The following is a 20,263-nucleotide window of genomic DNA, read 5'->3' as shown; positions in this document are numbered from 1 at the left end:
CACCCATCAGCCGCAAGTTTCCCCCCACCCCCCAACAACGCTTGGGCGCCGAAGGGCGTGTCCAGGCAGTGGGGCGGGGCGGAGCGCCGGGCTCACGACGTCCAATGAGGATGCAGGAATTGTGCTTGGGCGGGGCCAGGTGCGTGTTTGAAGCGGAGGCGCGGGCTGCGGGAAAATGGCCGCTCGGCCGCGGCGGCACCGTTTGCCATCTGCAAAGCTGCCGCGGGGTGACTTTTGTGACGGCGCTAAGAAGACAACTGACGAATCTTCTTGTACGACTTCTATGGAGTGGGACACGCAGGTAGTGAACGGGTCCTCGCCGCTTGGCCCCGCGGGCCTAGGTGCGGAGAAGCTGCCGTCCGGCCCGCGGCTGCCGTCGTGGCTGCAGCCCGAGAGGTGCGCCGTGTTCCAATGCGCACAGTGCCACGCCGTGCTCGCTGACTCTGTGCACCTCGCCTGGGACCTGTCGCGGTCCCTCGGGGCCGTGGTCTTCTCCAGTGAGTGGGGGCGGAGCCTGAGGGAGGTGGAGGAGGGCCAGAGCGGGGGTTCCCTCTCTCTCACGGGATGGTCCAGAGCGGGTGGTGAAAACCAGGGTGAAGATTTGGAAGGAAATTAACCCCATTGCCTGGCAGGGGTGGTGGCAACTTTTCATGATTTTTGTGGCCACGATGAGTCTACCTGTAGCTGGTAGGTTTTCCCTTTCAAGGCTTCACAGGTACTCCATCTGACCCCTGTTTGTCTTCTTAGGAGCCACAAATAACGTGGTTTTGGACGCTCCCTTCCTAGTTGGCATTGAAGGTTTGCTCAAAGGCAGGTATGTACTGAGATCTCGATTGGTTTCTAGTCCCTCAGTAAGACTGAGGAGCCTAGAACCGACATGTAGAAGGGGAAAATAGTTCTTATTTGCGCTAGAGGAAAACTTTATTCAGTCCTTACTCTGTTTGAAGGATGTTTCTTTTACCTGTTTGAGACTTTGTAGGAACTTGATGTATTAATGAAATGGAAAGGTTGTGTTTGTGTGTAGATTTTAAGATCTTTCTGAGGGCCACATCTCTAGTGGCTTGTGCAAATGAAGTAAGGCTAAGAAAGTTGTGTCTAGTATGGGCAAAGGGAGAAAAGTACCTTTTGCTGTGTAGTGAGAATCACTATAAAATACAATCCTTTGAAATAACTAGGACTTTTAAATTTGCATTTTACCTGGAGTTTGTAATAAGCCATGGTAGGACTAATTCTTTTGGAATCCAGGGAACCTGGGGAAGAACACAAGTTGAATGTTATGTACTTGAATACTGCCGGTAAACTTTGCATTTAGTCTGTGCTTTGATCTCCAAGTGACCATAAAATATTCAATGAATATAGTATTACAAGGCTCCTCGATTTTGAGTGTTGGCTTAACAGCAGAACATTCTGACCACAGTTCTGTTCAGTTTTAGGGTTAAATAAGTTACAGGAATTTTTAGTTGCTTTACTTAGTATCCATGCCAGAGTGTCCTCTTTCCACCCAAAGGGTATTGGGTGAAAAAGAGTGGTGGCTTGCTTGGAATTGGGTCATTTGGGGCCAGACGCAGGAGCTCTCCAAATATCTTTCGTAGAATAGGATAATGCATGTAGACACATGCTGTCAAATACTGTAACCATTAGCCACATATAGCTGTTGAACACTTAAAATATGGCCATCCTGAATTGAGAAATACTGTGAGTGCAAAATACACACTGGATTTTGAAACTTGATACAAAAAAAATAACAGTTTAAAAATATTTATGGGACGCCTGGGTGGCTCAGTGATTAAAGCGCCTGCCTTTGGCTCAGGGCATGATCCTGGAGTCCTGGGATCCAGTCCTACATTGGGCTCCCTGCATGGAGCCTGCTTCTCCCTCTGCCTGTGTCTCTGCCTCTCGCTCTGTCTCTCATGAATAAATAAAATCTTAAAAAATAATAATAAAATAAATATTTATATGGTGAAATGATATTTTTGATATATTGGGTAGTCTAAAATGTATGAAAACTAATTTCACCTGTTGCTTTTGAATTTGTTAACAAGACTAATAGAAAATTTTAAATTACTTATGTGGCTCTCATTATGTCTCTGTTGGACGGTACTAATCTAGATAGTTTGTAAAACACTGGAGGGAAATTCTCATGTGTTTGTGTACTTTTAGAATTAGGAGAGCCATGGGATTTGGCAGGAAGAGATGTATTATCAGGAAATGGTTCAAGTGATTATGGAGGGTGAGAAGTCCCAAGAGCTGTATTTGGTAAGCTGGAAACACAGAAGAGTCAGTGGTTTAGACCTGGTCCAAGTCTGTGGGAGAGCCAAAATTGTAAGTTCCAATCCAAAAGCCAGAAGGCTCTAGACCAGAGAAGAGCCTACATTTCAGTTCAAGTTCAAAGGCAGGGAGTAAAAAATGGCTTAACTTAAAGCAATTAGTCAAGAGGAGTTTCCCCTTACTCTCACCTTTTTTGTTCTATTCAGACCTTCAGTTAATTAGATGAAGGTCACTCAAATGGGGAAATTCTGCTTTCCTTAGTGTACTGATTCAAATATTAATCTCATTCAAAAACACTCACACATTCAGAGTGGGTACCATGTGGCCTAGTCAAGTGGACACATAAAATGTAACCATCACTTGTTAACCTGGCACCCACATGTATCTCCTAAAATTATAACTTAATCTCCAAATAAAGACAATAACAAGGGCAGCCCAGGTGGCTCAGTGGTTTGGTGCCGCATTCGGCCCAGGGCCTGATTCTGGAGACCTGGGATCGAGTCCCACATCAGGCTCCCTGCATGGAGCCTGCTTCTCCCTCTGCCTGTGTCTCTACCTCTGTGTGTGTGTGTGTGTGTGTGTGTGTGTATGTGTGTCTCGTGAATAAATAAATAAATTAAATAAATAAATAAATAATAAAGTCTTAAAGACAATAACAAAGTCATAATTCTGTCTAACATGTTACAACTATCCTACATACAACTGAAAACACACTAACCCCTTCTCTGGAAAAGGAAATAAAGTCCTTAAGTAATGTTTACATTTCTCCTTGATCTCTCATAACTTAAATACTGTGATACAAAATCAATAGTACTTAAACATTTTTTTTAAAGATTTTATTATTTATGAAAGACAGAGAGAGGGGCAGAGACATAGGCAGAGGGAGGAGTGGGCTCCTTGCAGGGAGCCCGATGTGGGACTCGATTTTGATCCCCGGAGCTGGGATCACGTCTGAGCTGAAGGCAGATGCTCAACTGCTGAGCTACCCAGGTGTCCCTAAAATCAATAATACTTAAATAGAATGATATAGTATGATACAAAGTATGATCTTATTTATATAGTAAGGGAATAAGCGAAGAACAGAGATAAACCGACACACAGACCTACTCATAACAAAGCAAGGAAGAAATACTCATGACAGTTACAGTCCTCATTTCTGTAACCGGTCACCTGGTCAGAGCTGATATTTATAACTACCTTCTTCCACTACCCATCTGTATGCCTTATGCCTTATGCCTTTAGCAAACACTCAGCTAGTCATAGTTCTTTACCTGGTGTGGTAATGCAAATCTTCATTTTTGAAGGAATTGTGACCCATTAGACTAATATTCATTGAAATATTTTATATTGTACACATAAGCAGAATTTTGGAATTTTTTTTTTCACATTTTGCCCTGTGCCATATATTAGTATCTATCAGACATTTTTCTGTAGGTACTGTGCTTTGTCTGATACCATTATTCCTACATAGGAATTCATTCAAATTAATGCAACTTTATTTCATGGCTTGCTTTTTGGTTACCATATTCACAAAAATACAGTTCTACATGTGTGGAATAGGACTTAATTTACCAATGAATTTGAGATGTTGTGTTGCTTGGGGTTTTTTTTTTTATATCCATTGACAAGAAATATTTTTCTTTATAGTCATGTGATTTTTATGCTGTTAGTGCAGTTTTTCTGTATAGTGTATTATATTTATACAAATAATTTTCTCCCTTACCAAACCACTTCAAAATTGTTTTCAGAGGGTGCCTGGCTGACTCAGTTGGAAGAGCATGCAATTCTTGATCTCAGGGTCATGAGTTTGAACCCCATATTGGGGACAGAGAATGAATGAATGAATACATACATACATACATATAGTTTTCAGTACATGCCTGATGAAACATAGTTAATTTTTTCTTAAAATATTTCTCTGCAGTATTTGGATATGTCTTATGTACCAGCAAATATGGTGAGTGACTTACCCAAGTGGTGTAACTAGAATCATTACCTATTTCCTCATCCAGTATCTTTCAGATAAAAGAAAAGGAAATTGGGCAGCCCAGATGGCTCAGTGGTTTAGTGCAGCCCTCGGCCTGATCCTGGAGCCCTGGGATCGAGTCCCATGTCAGGCTCCCTGCATGGAGCCTGCTTCTCCCTCTGCCTGTGTCTCTGCCTCTCTCTCTCTCTGTGTGTCTCTCATGAATAAATAAATAAAATGTTTAAAAAAAAAAAAAAGGAAAGGAAATAGATGACATGCTAGAGTAATAGGATTTCTTTTCTTTTTTCTCTTTTGGCATTTTGTCTGGATTTTTTTTTTTTTTTTTACATATGCAAGAGAAAAATTCTGATTTGTGTTCTATTAATAAATTTTTTTAAAAGGTTATTTATTAAAAAAAAAAAAAAAAAAAAAATAAAAGGTTATTTATTTATTTATTCATGACAGACACAGAGAGAGAGAGAGAGAGAGAGGCGGAGACACAGGCAGAGGGAGAAGCAGGCTCCATGCAGGGAGCCTGATGTGGGACTTGATCCCCAGTCTCTAGAATCACACCCCGGGCTGGAGGTGGCGCTAAACCACTAGGCCACTGGGGCTGCCCAATAAATTGTTTAGTAAACTCCAACTTGATTATTTTTCTCAATTTAGAAAGTGGTTTAATGGTAGCTAATTTATATGGTCATGTGTAGTTTTATTTATTTATTTATTTTTTTAAATTTTATTTATTTATTTATTGATAGAGATGCAGAGAGAGAGAGAGACAGAGACACAGGCAGAGGGAGAAGCAGGCTCCATGCAGAGAGCCTGACGTGGGACTCGATCCCGGGACTCCAGGATCATGCCCTCGGCTGCAGGCGGCGCTAAACCGCTGCGCCACCGGGGCTGCCCCATGTGTAGTTTTATATGTTTAAATGTTAATATGATTAGTTAGCTCTTTTTCTGCTTTTCAAATGTGGATTATACTATAAGTGACAGTTGGACATCCCTAAGAATCTAGGATGTAATTATATTGAAGGCTGAGTTAACCTTTCTTGAATATGATCCCATTTCTTCGGTTTCAGTCCTATTAAAGCGCAGTTTTTAGGGGAACTGGTTTCAGAGACTGGTTATTTTATATTTCTTCTCTGATTTTCATACCCACATTCTGTTTTTCATTCCAGCACTTACAACCTTTTATTCTGTAATTCCTGTGGTGTTCCCATTGGTTTCCATTTGTATTCTACCCATGCTGCTCTGGCTGCCTTGAGAGGTCACTTTTGCCTTTCCAGTGATGAAATGGTATGGTGAGTAGACTTAGATATTCTTTATCAAATACATTTTTTAAAAATATCTATGCACGAGAGACAGGGAGAGAGTGAGAGAGGCAGAGACATAGGCAGAGGGAAAAGCAAACTCCACACAAGGAGCCCAATGTGGGACTCTGATCCCAGACCCCAGGTTTATACCCTGAGCCGAAGGCAAACTCTCAACCGCTGAGCCACCCAGGCATCCCTATCAAATACATTTTATTTTTATTTTTTAAAGATTTTATTTATTTATTCATGGGATACACAGAGAGAGAGAGAGAGAGAGGCAGAGACACAGGCAGAGGGAGAAGCAGGCTCCATGCAGGGAGCCTGACGTAGGACTCGATCCCGGGACTCCAGGATCACACCCTGGGCCTAAGGCAGGCGCTAAACTGCTGAGCCACCCAGGCGTCCCTTCATTCATTCATTCATTCATTCATTCATTTATAAGAATATTTTTTTTAAAGATTTTTATTTATTCATGAGAGACACAGAGAGAGAGAGAGAGAGACAGAGACAGAGACAGAGACACAGGCAGAGGGAGAAGCAGGTTCCCTGACATGGGACTCGATCCCAGGTCTCCAGGATCAGGCTCTGAGCTGAAGGTGGCACTAAACCGCTGAGCCACCTGGGCTGCCCTCAATACATTTTAAAAGAGCTTCTAGAAAAGGTAGAATACTTGTACCAAAAAAGTGCTACAGCAAGGCACTATTACTCAAAAAGAAGGTCAGTTGGGCCAAAATATAGTTCATGACATTATGCTCATTTTAGATGTCTTAGATGTTTTAATAAGCATACCATGGGATAAATGAGAGGGTGTTCTTTTGTTACAGAAATTTCTGGAACGTAGGTTTTTGCAAAATAATATTGTAATAGATACTTACTGGGCTTGTGCCCAGCCCCTATTTTTTTTCCCCATAGAGTGGGACCTTGTGGCCATGTTTTTTATCATGTGTGATACTACTCTCAGGTGATGGGATCAAGAATGAATACTTGACCTAAGCTAAGCCAGTTAGGCTTTCTACTCTAGGTTTGAAATAAGGACCCAGAGACACTGGTCACTTGTAGATGGTACTGGTGCTGAAGTTGGGAAATGAAAGCTCTAGGTTTAAGGTAGCTATTTTCTGTATTATGCATGTAGATGCAGTGAAATCTTGTCTGCAGAAAAGAATAAAGCAGATAGATACCCCAAAAAAGTAAAAAATGACGTGGCCTAATAGAAAAATAATGTATTGTACTTCTTGTTCCTTCTTATGTAGTACTTTGGATCTTTATCTTCCTGTCACTTGAGCTTTTTTGTTTTTTATTTTTTTATATTTTAAAGATTTTATTTATTTATTCATTAGAGCCACACAGAGAGAGAGAGGGGCAGAGACACAGGCAGAGGGAGAAGCAGGCTCCATGCAGGGAGCCCGATGTGGGACTCGATCCCAGGACTTCAGGATCACACCCTGGGCCTAAGGCAGGCGCTAAACCGCTAAGCCACCCATGGATCCCCAGCTTTTTTCTTTTTTATAACAAACTGAAACATCTATCATAGTTTTTACTTGACCATTAAACCAAAAAAAAAACAAAAACAGGGATTGATGAGCTAGTTTGTGCCAAGCATTATTCTTACCTCACTGAGTCCTTTTTTTTTTTTTTTTTTTTTTAAGATTTTATTTATTTATTCATGAGAGACACAGACAGAGAGAGGGGCAGAGACACAGGCAGAGAAGAAGCAGGCTCCATTCAGGGAGCCCGATGTGGGACTCGATCCTGGATCCCACGACCACAACCTGAGCCAAAGGCAGGTACCCAACCGCTGAGCCACCCAGGCATCCCTCACTAAGTCCTTTATATGAGAAAACTGGGACTCAGGTGGAGAGCTAAGATTTTCATCTGTGTCTTAACTCCAAAGCTCATTTTTGTTTCATTAAACATTTTCTCTAATGTGCTTAGATCAGTGTTTCTAGCTGAGCTATATATGACTAAATAATAAAACCCATAAATAACAATGGTCTTTTTTATTCATAAGGTTGTTCAAAGTGTATTAGGTATACACTTTGTTCTTCACTGCAATTTTTTCTTTCACTGCAGATTTTCAACAGGAAATATACTTGAATGGGATTGATAATTTATTAATTTCTAATTTTTTCTTAAATAATTTCTAGAATTAAGTTTAAAGAGGGGAAAAATATTTTTTGTTTTTGAAATATAAAGTTTATTTTTAATTTAAATTCAATTAACAAAATGTATTATTGGTTTCAGGGGTAGAATTTAGTGGTTCATCAGTTGCATCCATCACCCAGTTACCCCATCCCCCAACTCCCCTCTTCTCCAGCAACCCTTAGTTTGTTACCTATGATTAAGAGTTTCTTGGGAATCTCTGGGTGGCTCAGCGATTTAGCACCTGCCTTTGGCCTAGGGCGTGATCCTGGAGTCCTAGGATCGAGTCCCATGTCTGGCGCCCTGCATGGAGCCTGCTTCTCCCTCTGCCTGTGTCTCTGCCTCTCTCTGTGTCTTTCATGAATAAATAAATAAAATCCTTAAAAAAAAAAAAAAAAAAAGAGGGGAATCCCTGGCTGGCTTAGTGGTTTAGTGCCTGCCTTTGGCCCAGGGCGTGATCCTGGAGTCCTAGGATCGAGTCCCACGTTGGGCTCCCTGTACGGAGCCTGCTTCTCCCTCTGCCTGTGTCTCTGCCTCTCTCTCCTCTGTGTCTTTCATGAATAAATAAATAAAATCTTAAAAAAAAAAAAAGTTTCTTATGGTTTCTCTCCCTCTCTGATTTTGTCTTATTAGGGAAAAGTATTTCTAAATGTGTGTTATTAGTAACCTCAAATCCTCTATTTTTTTTAAGATTTTATTTATTCATGAGAAACAGAGAGAGAGAAGGAGAGAGACAGAGACAGAGACAGAGACACCAGCAGAGGGAGAAGCAGGCTCCATGCGGGGAGCCCAATGCAGGACTCGATCTCAGGACTCCAGGATCATGCCCTGGGCTGAAGTCGGCGCTAAACTGCTGAGCCATCCGGGCTGCCCTCAAATCCTCTTTAAAAACAGTTCTAAGTACTTGTTCCAGCTGAGCTGTAATTGAATTTTTGCTTAGGGAAGTTAAGTTTTTCATAACAAAAAAAAATTTTTAATGTACGTTTTTAAAGTATAATAGGATTTTAAGTAATTTCTTAATCTTTAAAAATGAGGAGTTGAGACCCTAAGGTTCGTATATTCTTTTTGATTAAGTAGCAATTAGGAAAGTATAGCATGAGTCTGGGAAGATAATCTATCTTTGTTAATCAGAATGAATTTGTTTGCTGGTAAAAGAAAACCTGGGACACCTGGATGGCTGGGTACCCCATCCCCCCACTCCCCTCCTCTCCAGCAACCCTTAGTTTGTTACCTATGATTAAGAGTTTCTTGGGAATCTCTGGGTGGCTCAGCGATTTAGCTAGCACCTGCCTTTGGCCTAGGGCGTGATCCTGGAGTCCCAGGATCGAGTCCCACGTCTGGCGCCCTGCATGGAGCCTGCTTCTCTCCCTGCCTGTGTCTCTGCCTCTATCTGTGTGTCTCATGAATAAATAAAACCTTTAAAAAGAAGAAGAAGAAAACCTTACTGACAGTGGCTTCAATAAGTAAGGGGTGGAGTGATTGGCCGCTCCAGGAGTCTTCTAGTGGCTCAGCCACATTTGGGCTCTGGATCAGCATCTCTGGTTCTCTTGGCCTTTTTCTCTTGGCTGCTGCTGCAATCATAAGCATTGCATCCATGGACAATAGCATCTCCAACCAGAAGGAAGCGGATATGGGAAGTGGAAACACAGGGAATGGTCTCTATTTTATCATCAGAAATGTCCTTATTATTGGCCAGAACTATGTAACATGATTGCCTTAAGGTAGGAAAGCAGATATGTGTCAGGAGGGAATAAGATTGCCACACTTGGTTTAAAATAGTTATGAGTCATCTCCTGGGATTGAGCATACTCCTGTCCTAAACAAAATCTGGGTTCCGTTGCAAGAAAGAAGTTAGGAATGGCTACTGGGTAGGCAAACAACAGTGTTTGTTACCATATGATTACTTTTCTTCTAACTGCTATACAGTTTAGTTATTCATAGGACCCTTGTTTTTGTGTTTAATTTGTTGTGGGATAATTTTGTCTTATGTATTCCCGGCTGGCAAGGGGTAAGATGAGACGGTCTCTAATGATTTCTTAACTGAGAATTTGTTTTTCCTACAAAATGCAATACAAATGTTGAAACAAATCTGTAAGAAGGTTGTCTTTGCCTGACATTGCTTTAGAGGACAAGTTTGGTTCATTGATCATCTTAACTGATACTAATATTTTCTCTGTATATTTTCTATCCAGCTATCTCTTAAAAACAAAAGCCATAGTAAATGCATCTGAGATGGATATTGACAACTTGTCTCTACCAGAAAAGGTTACAGAGGTAAAATTTCATGGTGATTGTATGTTTCCTTTAATATAGGCATACCTCAGAGATATTGTGGGTTCAGTTCCAGACCACTTCAATAAAACAAATACCATAATAAAAACAAGTCAAATTATTATTTTGGTTTCCCACCATATATAAAAGTTATGTTTACACTATACTATACTGTAGTCTACTTAAGTGTCTAAAATAATGTACATACCTTAATTAAAAAATACTTCATTGCTAAAAATGCTGACCATTATCTGAGCTTTCAGGAAGTTGTAATTGTTGATTAGTGATCACTCTAATAAATATAATAATATTGAAAAGTTTGAAATATTCTGAGAGTTGCCAAAATGTGACAGAGCCATGAAGTGAGCAAATGCTGTTGGAAAAACGATGCCAATAGACTTTCTCCCACAAGGTTGCCACAAACCTTCAGCTTATAAAAAACATGGATCTTTGTGATGAAGCAAAGCACAATAAAATGAGGTATGCCTGTATAGACAACTCCTGGCAGTTTATTCCAGTGAATTTGGTGGTGATGACATGGTATAATACTCCAATAATCCTTTATACCTGGTTTGGCATTTCTTATTGAATTTGTGACACAAAACCAAATATTGTAAGGTCCAGTTCAGGAGGAGGAAGAAAGCTGCTTAGATCCTGTATTTCCTATACTACTCTCCTCTGCTGGGAATGGATATTGCACCTTTCATAGATCTGTCCTTTTTCTCTCTCTCTTTTTTAAAGATTTTATTTTTACTTTTAAATTAAAAAAAAAGATTTTATATATTTATTCATGAGAGACACGGAGAGAGAGAGGCAGAGAGACATAGGCAGAAGGGAGCAGACTCCTTGCGGGGAGCTAGAAATGGTACTTGATCCCAGGATCCTGGGATCACGACCTGAGCCAAAGGCAGATGCTCAACCACTGAGCCACCCAGGTGCCCCTAAAGATTTTATTTTTAAATAGTTGGCACCCAACATGGGGCTTGAATTTATAACCCCAAATCAGGAGTCACAGGCTCCTCCAAAGGAGCCAACTTGGTGCCCCAGATCTGTCCTTTCCACAGCACTTCTTGTTTAGATGTCTCAGGAAAGAGTGGTGAAACAATCATTAGGAATTCTTATTTAAATGAGTTTTCTAGCTGTTGATGGTTTTGAAGTTGAAAAAAGCAACTTTGTTTCGGTAGCTTACTGATGCATTCTGAGTGGAAATTTGGCTATAACTTAAGCTCAGAAGACCAACCTGAGAATTTATCGTTCATTTTGTTTTTAGTATTGTTAATATATTACTCCTTGCTAATTATACATTTTGTAACCAGTGGTGTTTTTTGTTTTTGTTTTTTTTTAAAGTTTAAGAATCTTTTAGGACAAGGAAAGAGTGATTTTTGAGGGTGTTGTTTTGCATAGCTAACTAAGCTTATGAAACCATGCTCTAAGCAAGGTGTTGGCAACTTTTTCTATAAATGACCAGATGACAAATATTTTAAGCTTTGTGACCATTCTCAAGTGCTCAACTGTACCATTGCAGTGCAGAAGCAGCCACAGACAGTATTATAAACAAGTGGGTGTGGCTGTGTTGCAGCAAAACTTGATATAAATGGGCAGTCACAGTTAGCTAACCTTTGCTCTAAGCAACAAAGTTGATGAGGGGGGTCAGTAACTTTTCACTCCTGTGGGAGATAACTTCTGGAATGGCAGCCAGAGGAGCTCCATGGACCTCCTTCCCCCACCCCCAGCAAAACTGCCATAACTGAATAAAATTACAAAAAAACCCAACCATTTTAAGTCTGTAGGAAATGTTCTTCAAGGAATAAAGCAAATGAAGAGATACTTACTTTAGAAAATATATTTAGGGCAGCCCAGGTAGCTCAGCAGTTTAGCGCCGCCTTCAGCCCAGGGCGTGATTCTGGGGTCTGGGATCGAGTCCCACATCGATCCCACATTGAGCCTGCTTCTCCCTCTGTGTCTCTGCCTCTCTCTCTCTCTCTGTGTGTGTGTGTGTCTCTCATGAATAAATAAATAAAATCTTTAAAAAAAAAAAAGAACACATTTAACCTCAGTAAGAACAGTGAAAGCCTGTGGTATTTGTGCCACAGCCTGCTCACTGCCTCTCATACCTCTCTACCTTAGAGAGAGGGCAGGAGGCTCTATCTGGGCTGCTGTAGCCAAGAACACAGGGATCCCTTTTGCCATAGCTCTCAGTTGAGGGCTGTGATATCTTCCAGGAGTGGCAGGCATCAGTAATTCTCATCAAAAGCTCTATTCCAGTCAAAAATGGCCATTTGCAGGGTGCGATCCTGGAGACCCGGGATCGAATCCCACATCGGGCTCCTGGTGCATGGAACCTGCTTCTCCCTCTGCCTATGTCTCTGCCTCTCTCTCTCTCTCTGTGACTATCATAAAAAAAAAAAAAAAAAAAAAAAAAAAAAAGGCCATTTGTAGGTACAGGTTCTATCAAAGGCACAGCAAGCTAAGTATTAGGAACCCATTCACTCTTGCCCCAGCTTGCATGTAGAGCAGAGGTCTCACACTGGCCGAGGTAAGCCAAGAAGATGACAAGTGGCATCTATACCCAGCACTCTGCTTGTAAAGTAAGGGTGTCATTCCAAGAGACACTGGCCCCTAGGTTGGGAGGAGCTGGGCTAAGAGGCAGATTGTAAAAACAGAACTCCAAAGTGTCCCCCTCCCCTACCACTCAAGGGAACTGACTTTATTTGAAACAAAGCTTGGGGACATTCAAGTCTAAGAGTACAGCCCAAAATGGACATTTTGAGGTAAGCAATTAAGAGGAAGCTGGTAGTTCCATGAGAGCAACAAGCTAAACCATAGATTAGTTAGAAGTTTACCAGACAGAATCAGAGAATACACAGCTAAGAAGAGCCCCCCTGGGATCAGAACAACAACAAAAAGACTGGCTACCAGTCTTTTAAAAGACTAACCTACAAAGGTGGGGCCTGAATTTAATTGGATTAGACTGATGAACAATTTATGTCCCAGGGCATTGTCAAAACCTGGAGAGCAATCAGCCCAGGAACTAGGGAAGGCTCGGGTATGATGCCAGCAGAGGCTGACAGCCTGACATTGACCAAGGCAACATTGAAAGACAGCTTGCTGAACCCACTGTCCTCTAGGTGACCGCACCTGCCCAAGGCTTTGTTTTCTGTGGACTGGCAGCATGGTCTCCTACAGTGGGGGAAGTAGATAGCAGTGAAATAGTCTAGCCAGCTCACGAAAACAGATAAATAAAGGACAATAAGAAGATGAAGAGTGGGTGTTTAGTATCCACAGTTGGCTATATTACTTAAAATGTCCAGTTTGTGGGGCACCTTGGCTGGCTCAGTTGGTGGAGTGTGTGACTGTTGATCTCTGGCTTGTGAGCTCGAGCCCCATGTTGGGTGTGGAGATTACTGAAAAAAATCTAAAAAAAAAAAAAAAAAAACCTAAAAAAAAAAAAGATGTCCAGTTTGCAACAACAACAACAAAAAAAAAAACGAGAAAACACTCAAAGAAGAAAGTATAACTTATAAATAGGATAAAAAGCAGGCATCTAAAGCTGCCTAGGAAAGGGCCCAGATGTTAGACTTAGCAGACAAAGCCTTTGAAGCAGCCACTATAAATGTCCAAAAAACGAAAGGAAACTGCTTAAAGAAGTCAAGGAAGGTATGATGACAATATCTCATCAAATACAGGATATCCACAAAGAGTTAGAAATTATAAAAAAAAAAAAAAAGAAAAAAGAAAAAGGTTGGAAATCCTGGAGTTGAAAAGCACAATAACAACAACAAAAAAAGGTACAATAACTAAAATTACAAACTCACTAGAGGGGCCCAAGAACAGATTTGAGCTGCCCAAAGAAAGAATCAGCAAATTGAAGACAAATTGATGAGACTGAAGGGAAAAAAAAATGCAGGAAAGTGAATTGAAGAGACCTCTTGGACACCATCAGGCATACCTAAACATTTTTTGGTAAAGAGAATAAATACCAAAAGGAGTACAGAGAAGTAGAAAAGATATTCAAAGAAATAATAGTAGAAAAAACCCCAAATTTGATGAAAAACCTGAATTTACATATCCAAAACCTCAATAAGTCCACAAAGGACTTATAGGATAAACACAGAAGAGATAATACCCCAATACATCATAGTAAAAATGAGGAGAGTAAACAATCTTGAAGGCAACAGAGAAATGATTCACCACATCCAATGGTACTGCAATTAGACTGGGAGGCTCTAGGGATGCCAGGGTGGCTCAGCAGTTGAGCGTCTGCCTTTGGTTCAGGGTGTGGTCCCGGGGTCCCAGTATCGAGTTCCACATTGGGCTCCCTGCTTGGAGCTGGCTTCTCCCTCTGACTGTCTCTGCCTCTCTCTCTCTGTCTGTGTCTCTGATGAATAAATAAATAAAATCTTAAAAAGGGGGGGGAGGGGAGGCTCTAGAGTTACTTTTTTAATTTAAGCAGCATTTTTTTTTTTAAGATTTTATTTATTTATTCATGAGAGACAGAGAGGCAGAGACTTAGGCAGAGAGAGATGCAGGCTCAATGCTGGGAGCCTGGTGTGGGACTCAATCCCAGAACTCGAGGATCATGCCCTGAACCAAAGGCAGAAGCTCAACTGCTGAGCCACTCAGGCGTCCCTAAGCAGCATTTCCTAATGAATATGGATTATTCTTGTGTCTTAAATGATAATATAAAGCAGATTTTATGAATGGTGCAAATTATGTTCAAATTATGGTTTATTGTTGATGGTGTTGTTAACCTGTCTTCAACAGAAGGTTGTTTTTATTTATTTATTTATTTATTTATTTATTTATTTATTTATTTATTTATTTATGATAGTCACAGAGAGAGAAAGAGAGAGGCAGAGACACAGGCAGAGGGAGAAGCAGGCTTCATGCACCGGGAGCCTGATGTGGGATTCGATCCCGGGTCTCCAGGATCGCGCCCTGGGCCAAAGGCAGGCGCCAAACCGCTGCTCCACCCAGGGATCCCCAACAGAAGGTTGTTATCCATAATTCTGTATTCCATGATAACTTTATTTACTAAGCTGAATAATACCATTAAGTTTGGTTCCTGATATAGCTATTCTTAGGTGAAAGAACTTGTCAAAAATAACCTAATTACCACAAACACAAGTTCCTAACCCAACAACCAGGGCTACTTTTGAAGACAGGCATTTGTTACTGTGAACAAAGAAAAAAAAAAGTTAGATTCTTGCCCCTAGAAAAGGAGAGGAAGAGTAGTTGAGGTTCTTCTCCACAAGCTTTCTTACCCCACCTTCTTCTTGTCTTCCTTCCTTCCCAATATTTGGCACTTAAACCTGGCGATAAGGGGTAGGAAGGAGGGAGGAGGAGAAGCAGTGATGCTCAGCAGTGGCTGGTCTTTTTTCACATGAAACTTTGTATCTGAGGATCTTACTGGGCACTTGAGGTTTGTTGCATAAAGTTCTTTCAGAAATAGGGCAGTCCTGGTGGCTTAGCGGTTTAGTGCCCCCTTCAGCCCAGGCGTGATCCTGGAGACCAGGGATTGAGTCCCAGGTCGGGCTCCCTGCATGGAGCCTGCTTCTCCCTCTGCCTGTGTTTCTGCCTCTCTCTCTCTCTCTCTAATAAATAAATAAAATCTAAAAAAGAAAGAAAGAAATAGGACAAGCATATTTATGTAATGTGTTGAGACATTACCAGCTATCAACCACTGGTTTAAATTTGAAGTGGCTTCTAAAATCATCAAAATAAGTATTAAGCTCAAGATGCCCTGATACCGATTTATTTTTCTTCCCAGCTCAAAGAGAAGATAATGTTAACACATACTCGTTTATATTCACTGATGAAGATTCTGAAGGAAAGAACTCCTGACCAGCCCAAGCCAGAAAACTGATCCAGGATTAAAGCTTAACTAGGGGGATCCCTGGTTGGTGCAGTGGTTTGGCACCTGCCTTTGGCCCAGGGCGCGATCCTGGAGACCCGGGATCGAATCCCACATCGGGCTCCCAGTGCATGGAGCCTGCTTCTCCCTCTGCCTGTGTCTCTGCCTCTCTCTCTCTCTCTCTCTTTCTCTCTCTCTCTCTCTCTGTGTATGTGTGTGTGTGTGTGTGTGACTGTCATAAATAAATAAATTTTAAAAAAATAAAGCTTAACTAGGTTCAGGTCTTATTGCTGTCTTCATCAACAGGAGTTCTCAAGGAAGAAAGATTGGCTAAGAAGAGATGTGAACTCTATTCTCACCTTGAGGCTGATTTTCCAAATGATTTGTGAAGCTTTGTCTAGAAAATGAGAAACAAAGGAAACCCCTACCCAGGTTTCATAGCTATTTGCCTTAAGAACTTATTTTAGGGTGGCGCAGTGGTTTAGCGCCTGCCTTTGGCCCTGGGCGCGATCCTGGAGACCCGGGATCGAATCCCACGTCGGGCTCCCGGTGCATGGAGCCTGCTTCTCCCTCTGCCTATGTCTCTGCCTCTCTCTCTCTCTGTGTGACTATCATAAATAAAAGAACTTATTTTAGCTTATCAATTTCATAAATGTTTGTTTCTGAATACATATTTTACTGCAAATGTAGGTTAAGAGGCAGTGTCCTGCAAATGGTCTGACATAAAGATATACGGCTGTTATGAAAACAGAGTTGTATTTCATGTTGACTACTTTATTCCTACATGGAGCAGTTGTGATGATGAAGATAGAAAACATTTTTTTTCTTACATGCAATATACGTACAAACATACTCTGTAGGTAATATTCAGTAAGTTAACTGGAAAATATACAATTTATCTTTCTCTTTTCATTTCTAAACTGAGCCTACCCAGGTAATAATGAGAGAAATGATAAAACATTCACCAAAATGCTGTTTTTCATATTTTGCTTTATATACCACTTACACTCAGTACCTTGTCATATTATTCATTTAATAAAAGTCTACTAACTTTGGGGATAAAAGGTAAGCAAAAAGAGCCACTCTCTACCTGCACAGAGCTTTTAATCTCATTAGAGGTGGACGTTCAAACAACCACATGAATACATGTGAAATTATTACTATAGTAAAGGTTTTGAAGAAAAGAGACCTAGAGCTACCAGCACATGAAGCAGCTACCGGACCCCTGGGGTTGGAAAGGCTGCTCTGAGGAAGTGGGATTTCAGCAGTGGTCTGAAAGACTAGGAGTTAATTAGGGAATGGAGGGGGACCTGTGGAGAGGCCCTTAAAAGAAGGCCTGCAGGAGGTGAACTAGTGGCCAGAAACCAGAGGGTACAAGGACTTATTGGATGATGTTGTTGTTTAAGATTTTATTGATTTATTCATGAGAGACACAGAGACAGGCAGAGGGAGAAGCAGGCTCCCTATGTGGAGCTGGATGCAGGACTCCATCTGGGACCCCCCAGATCACACCCTGAGCTGAAGGCAGATGCTCCTCTGCTGAGCCATTCAGATGCCCCCTGGATGTTTGTTTTTATCCCAAGAACAATGGAAGCCTTGGTTTCACTTTTGTAGAACCTTGCTATGGTTGTCTTGTGGAGAAGGGGTTTATAGGGGCAGAAAAGCAAGCAGACTACTGAGGGGCTGGCAAGAGCCCAATCCAGATAAGAAACAGCCAAGTGGTGGTGTCTAGAAAAGTTGACTTGGTTCAGATGTAGCTGGCAGCCATTTTTAAAGTTCTTTCCATTCTTTCTACTTTATATTGCATAAAGCCATTTCCCTTTAGAAATATTTTAAACAAGAAAATTCTGATTTGCTCTATGCTTTTGAGTTGCAAAATTTGATTCCATAAATAAGGGTGAAATCTTTGGCAACAAATAGTACCAGAGGGAACCTGAGTGGCTCAGTGGTTAAGTGTCTCCCTTCGACTCAGGTGATCTCAGGGTCCTGGGATTGAGTCCTGCATCGGGATCCCTATAGGGAGCCTGCTTCTCCCTCTGCCTATGTCTCTGTTTCTGTGTCTATCATGAATAAATAAATAAATAAAATCTTAAAAAGAAACAAGTACTAGAAAAACTCGTATTTTCTAAAGAATGGACCTAATAAATCAATACTATATTAAATCATCCTGGGATTTTTTTGTGTGTGGGTATGTTCTTATGTAGCTATTTTTCGTAATCTCTGGACTTGCTGATTTGGCAGAGAGTTCAATAGAAAATTACATGCTTGACATGTGCCTTTGGCTCAGGTCATGATCTCAGGGTCCTGGGATTGAGCCCCATCTCCGGCTCCCTGCTCAGCTGGGAACCTGCTTTTCCCTCTCCCCGCTGCTCATGCTTTCTCTGGCATGCTCTCTCTCAAATCTTAAAAAAAAAAAAAAAAAGTAAATGTTTAAACTTAACATCAAATTAAGCTGGCTGGCTTTAGATATTTTCCCCCTAAATACAAATTACAGTAATGCTTACTCTAGAAAAAAAAATTGCAGATATAAATAGAAAATAAAGGGTGCAAAGTACACTTCCCTTTCCATCTTTGAGAGGCATAGGATAGCATGCTGGGAAGCTCTAGAGCCAAATTATTTCTATTCACATGTGTTTTGGATCTTACTAGCCATGAACACGAAGAATTTACTTCAACACTTCTTGTAAAATAGGGATTAAAACTAGGGCTGGTTTTGGGGTGCCTGGGTGGCTCAGTTGGTTAAGCATCTCCCTTCAGGTCATGACTTCAGGGTCCTGGGATCGAGCCCTACATTGCATCAGGCTTCTTGCTTTGCTTTCTGGCTCTGTCAAATAAATAAAATCTTAAAAAACAAAACAAAAAACTAGGGTTGGTTTTTTCCTTTTGGGGAGGACGGCATCCACAGGCATTCAGAATGGTCCCAGCATTTGACATACTATCAAAGGCTGTCCTACAATACAGCCTCCAACAAAACTAGGCTGGTGATAGAATCACCCTGGTGATAGAATCGTTTACCTTTATACCAGGAAGATTGGGAAAGCCCCCAAATTCACATGTAGCATGTGCCTAGGCCGACTTTAAGTACATGCTGTGAGACCTGCAATTCTTATTAGGTTCTCTACAATGAGAAAATGTGTCGGCAGGGCCTAGGGTGGCGGTTCCATGTATGTGTTCATGATGGGATCAAGTATGCTTTCCTTATTGAGGAGCAGAAAATCATTGTGAAAGTGTTGAAAGCACAAGCACAGCGTCAGAAAGCTAAATTAAAAACTGAAGCTTGGGGCAGCCCAAGCTGTGGCTCAGCGGTTTAGCGCTGCCTTCAGCCCAGGGCCAGATTCTGGAGACTTGGGATTGAGTCCCATGTCAGGCTCCCTCCATGGAGCCTGCTTCTCCCTCTGCCTTTGTCTCTGCCTCTGTGTCTCTCATGAATAAATCTTTTTTAAAAAATGAAGCTTTTTTGAGAAATTCAGGCTTATTCTGTTTAAAAGAAAAAAAAAAAAAAAAAAAAAAGCCAGGGGTGCCTGGTTGGCTCAGAAGACCATGTGACTCTTGATCTCCAGCCCCCACAATGACTGTAGGGATTACTTAAATCTTTAAAAAATAGCTAGGGCTGTAGTGAAGATTCAATAAATTAAGAAATACATCTAATGTAATTACAGCAGTGCTTAGCACATACTAGGTGCTCAAAAAATATCTTCTATGCATGTGGATGTTCATGTATTAGACATAAAACAAAGCTTTATCTTTCACAGTATTCTGCTTTTCACACAATAAATATCACAACTTTCCACACCAGCCCATATGCAAACTATTTTATTTAAGACCTGTATGATTCAGTGATGTGAATGTATCCAAACCTAACCATTCTTGTATTGGACCCTTGTACCTATCTTTGCAAATCTGTACTGGTATTTCTGTAAGAGTGAGTCCTAAAGTGGGAAAGTCAAAGGCATGTATGTGCATTTACAGTCTTGATTTTATGTCTCCCATAAATGTTACACTGATATTATAAATGGTTGGCTTTTTAATTCCCCTTTTAAAGGAGTCTTTGGGTGGTATAAGAGTTCCTATGAGGGACGCCTGGGTGGCTCAACGGTGGAGTGCTTGCTTTCATACCCAGGGTGTGATCCTGGTGTGCTGGGGTTGAGTCCCACATCGGGCCCCCTGCATGGAGCCTGCCTCTCTGTCTCCCACGAATAAATAAAATCTTAAAAACAAAAAAAGTTCCTATGAAAGTCTAACAAACATCAATGATTTATATTAAGATACTGTCTACTTTGCTCCAATGTGATACCATTTAGCATTGTATATGTTGAATACAGTATTTTCAAAATTCTGTAGTCCTAAGAATAAAACTGCATATTGAAATTCCTCCTGAGTTGTAAACTTTTAAGCTCCTGAGTTAACAGTAAAGACTATCTCCATTTTTGTAACCCTAACATCTAGCACAGT

The 20,263-nt window shown here is 41.1% G+C and overlaps 2 protein-coding genes and 1 pseudogene across 6 annotated transcripts in view; 2 read left to right on the top strand and 1 right to left on the bottom strand.

Moving 5' to 3' along the window:
- Positions 1 to 20,263, bottom strand: part of NUSAP1 (nucleolar and spindle associated protein 1) — a 76,923-nt gene that overhangs the window by 38,418 nt on the left and 18,242 nt on the right. For both annotated transcript variants that reach the window (XM_038580109.1, XM_038580110.1), the window contains exon 3: positions 1,198 to 1,250. In XM_038580109.1, coding sequence (XP_038436037.1) covers positions 1,198 to 1,218 — 21 coding nt within the window. In that variant the 5' untranslated portion in view covers positions 1,219 to 1,250. The remainder of the gene's footprint in view (positions 1 to 1,197; positions 1,251 to 20,263) is intronic.
- OIP5 (Opa interacting protein 5) lies at positions 88 to 18,300 on the top strand. Of its 4 annotated transcripts, none has more exons than XM_038580112.1 (5): positions 119 to 497; positions 748 to 814; positions 5,413 to 5,535; positions 9,879 to 9,960; positions 16,118 to 18,300. In XM_038580112.1, exons 1-5 carry the CDS (start codon positions 176 to 178, stop codon positions 16,217 to 16,219), a joined length of 696 nt encoding a protein of 231 aa, XP_038436040.1. In that variant the 5' UTR covers positions 119 to 175; the 3' UTR covers positions 16,220 to 18,300. The 4 variants fall into 4 exon arrangements, with proteins under 4 accessions (XP_038436042.1, XP_038436040.1, XP_038436043.1 ...); XM_038580113.1 differs by lacking the exon at positions 16,118 to 18,300 and adding an exon at positions 15,728 to 16,103 and having other exon boundaries at positions 126 to 497; XM_038580114.1 differs by lacking the exon at positions 5,413 to 5,535 and having other exon boundaries at positions 88 to 497.
- LOC119866850 lies at positions 17,017 to 20,179 on the top strand (annotated as a pseudogene).

Source organism: Canis lupus, chromosome 30 (assembly GCF_011100685.1).
Source record: "Canis lupus familiaris isolate Mischka breed German Shepherd chromosome 30, alternate assembly UU_Cfam_GSD_1.0, whole genome shotgun sequence".
In the NCBI taxonomy this organism is placed as follows: Eukaryota; Metazoa; Chordata; class Mammalia; order Carnivora; family Canidae; genus Canis; species Canis lupus.
This window is presented reverse-complemented; position numbering and strand designations above follow the sequence as displayed.

What these genes read in the sequence shown, in the direction of transcription:
- OIP5 (XM_038580112.1), top strand. Translation starts at nt 176, where the DNA reads ATGGCCGCTCGGCCGCGGCGGCACCGTTTGCCATCTGCAAAGCTGCCG. An exon ending in TCCAGTGATGAAATGGTATG is followed by an intron (nt 5,536 to 9,878) that starts GTGAGTAGACTT and finishes TTTTCTATCCAG; the next exon opens with CTATCTCTTAAAAACAAAAG. An exon ending in TACCAGAAAAGGTTACAGAG is followed by an intron (nt 9,961 to 16,117) that starts GTAAAATTTCAT and finishes CTTCATCAACAG; the next exon opens with GAGTTCTCAAGGAAGAAAGA.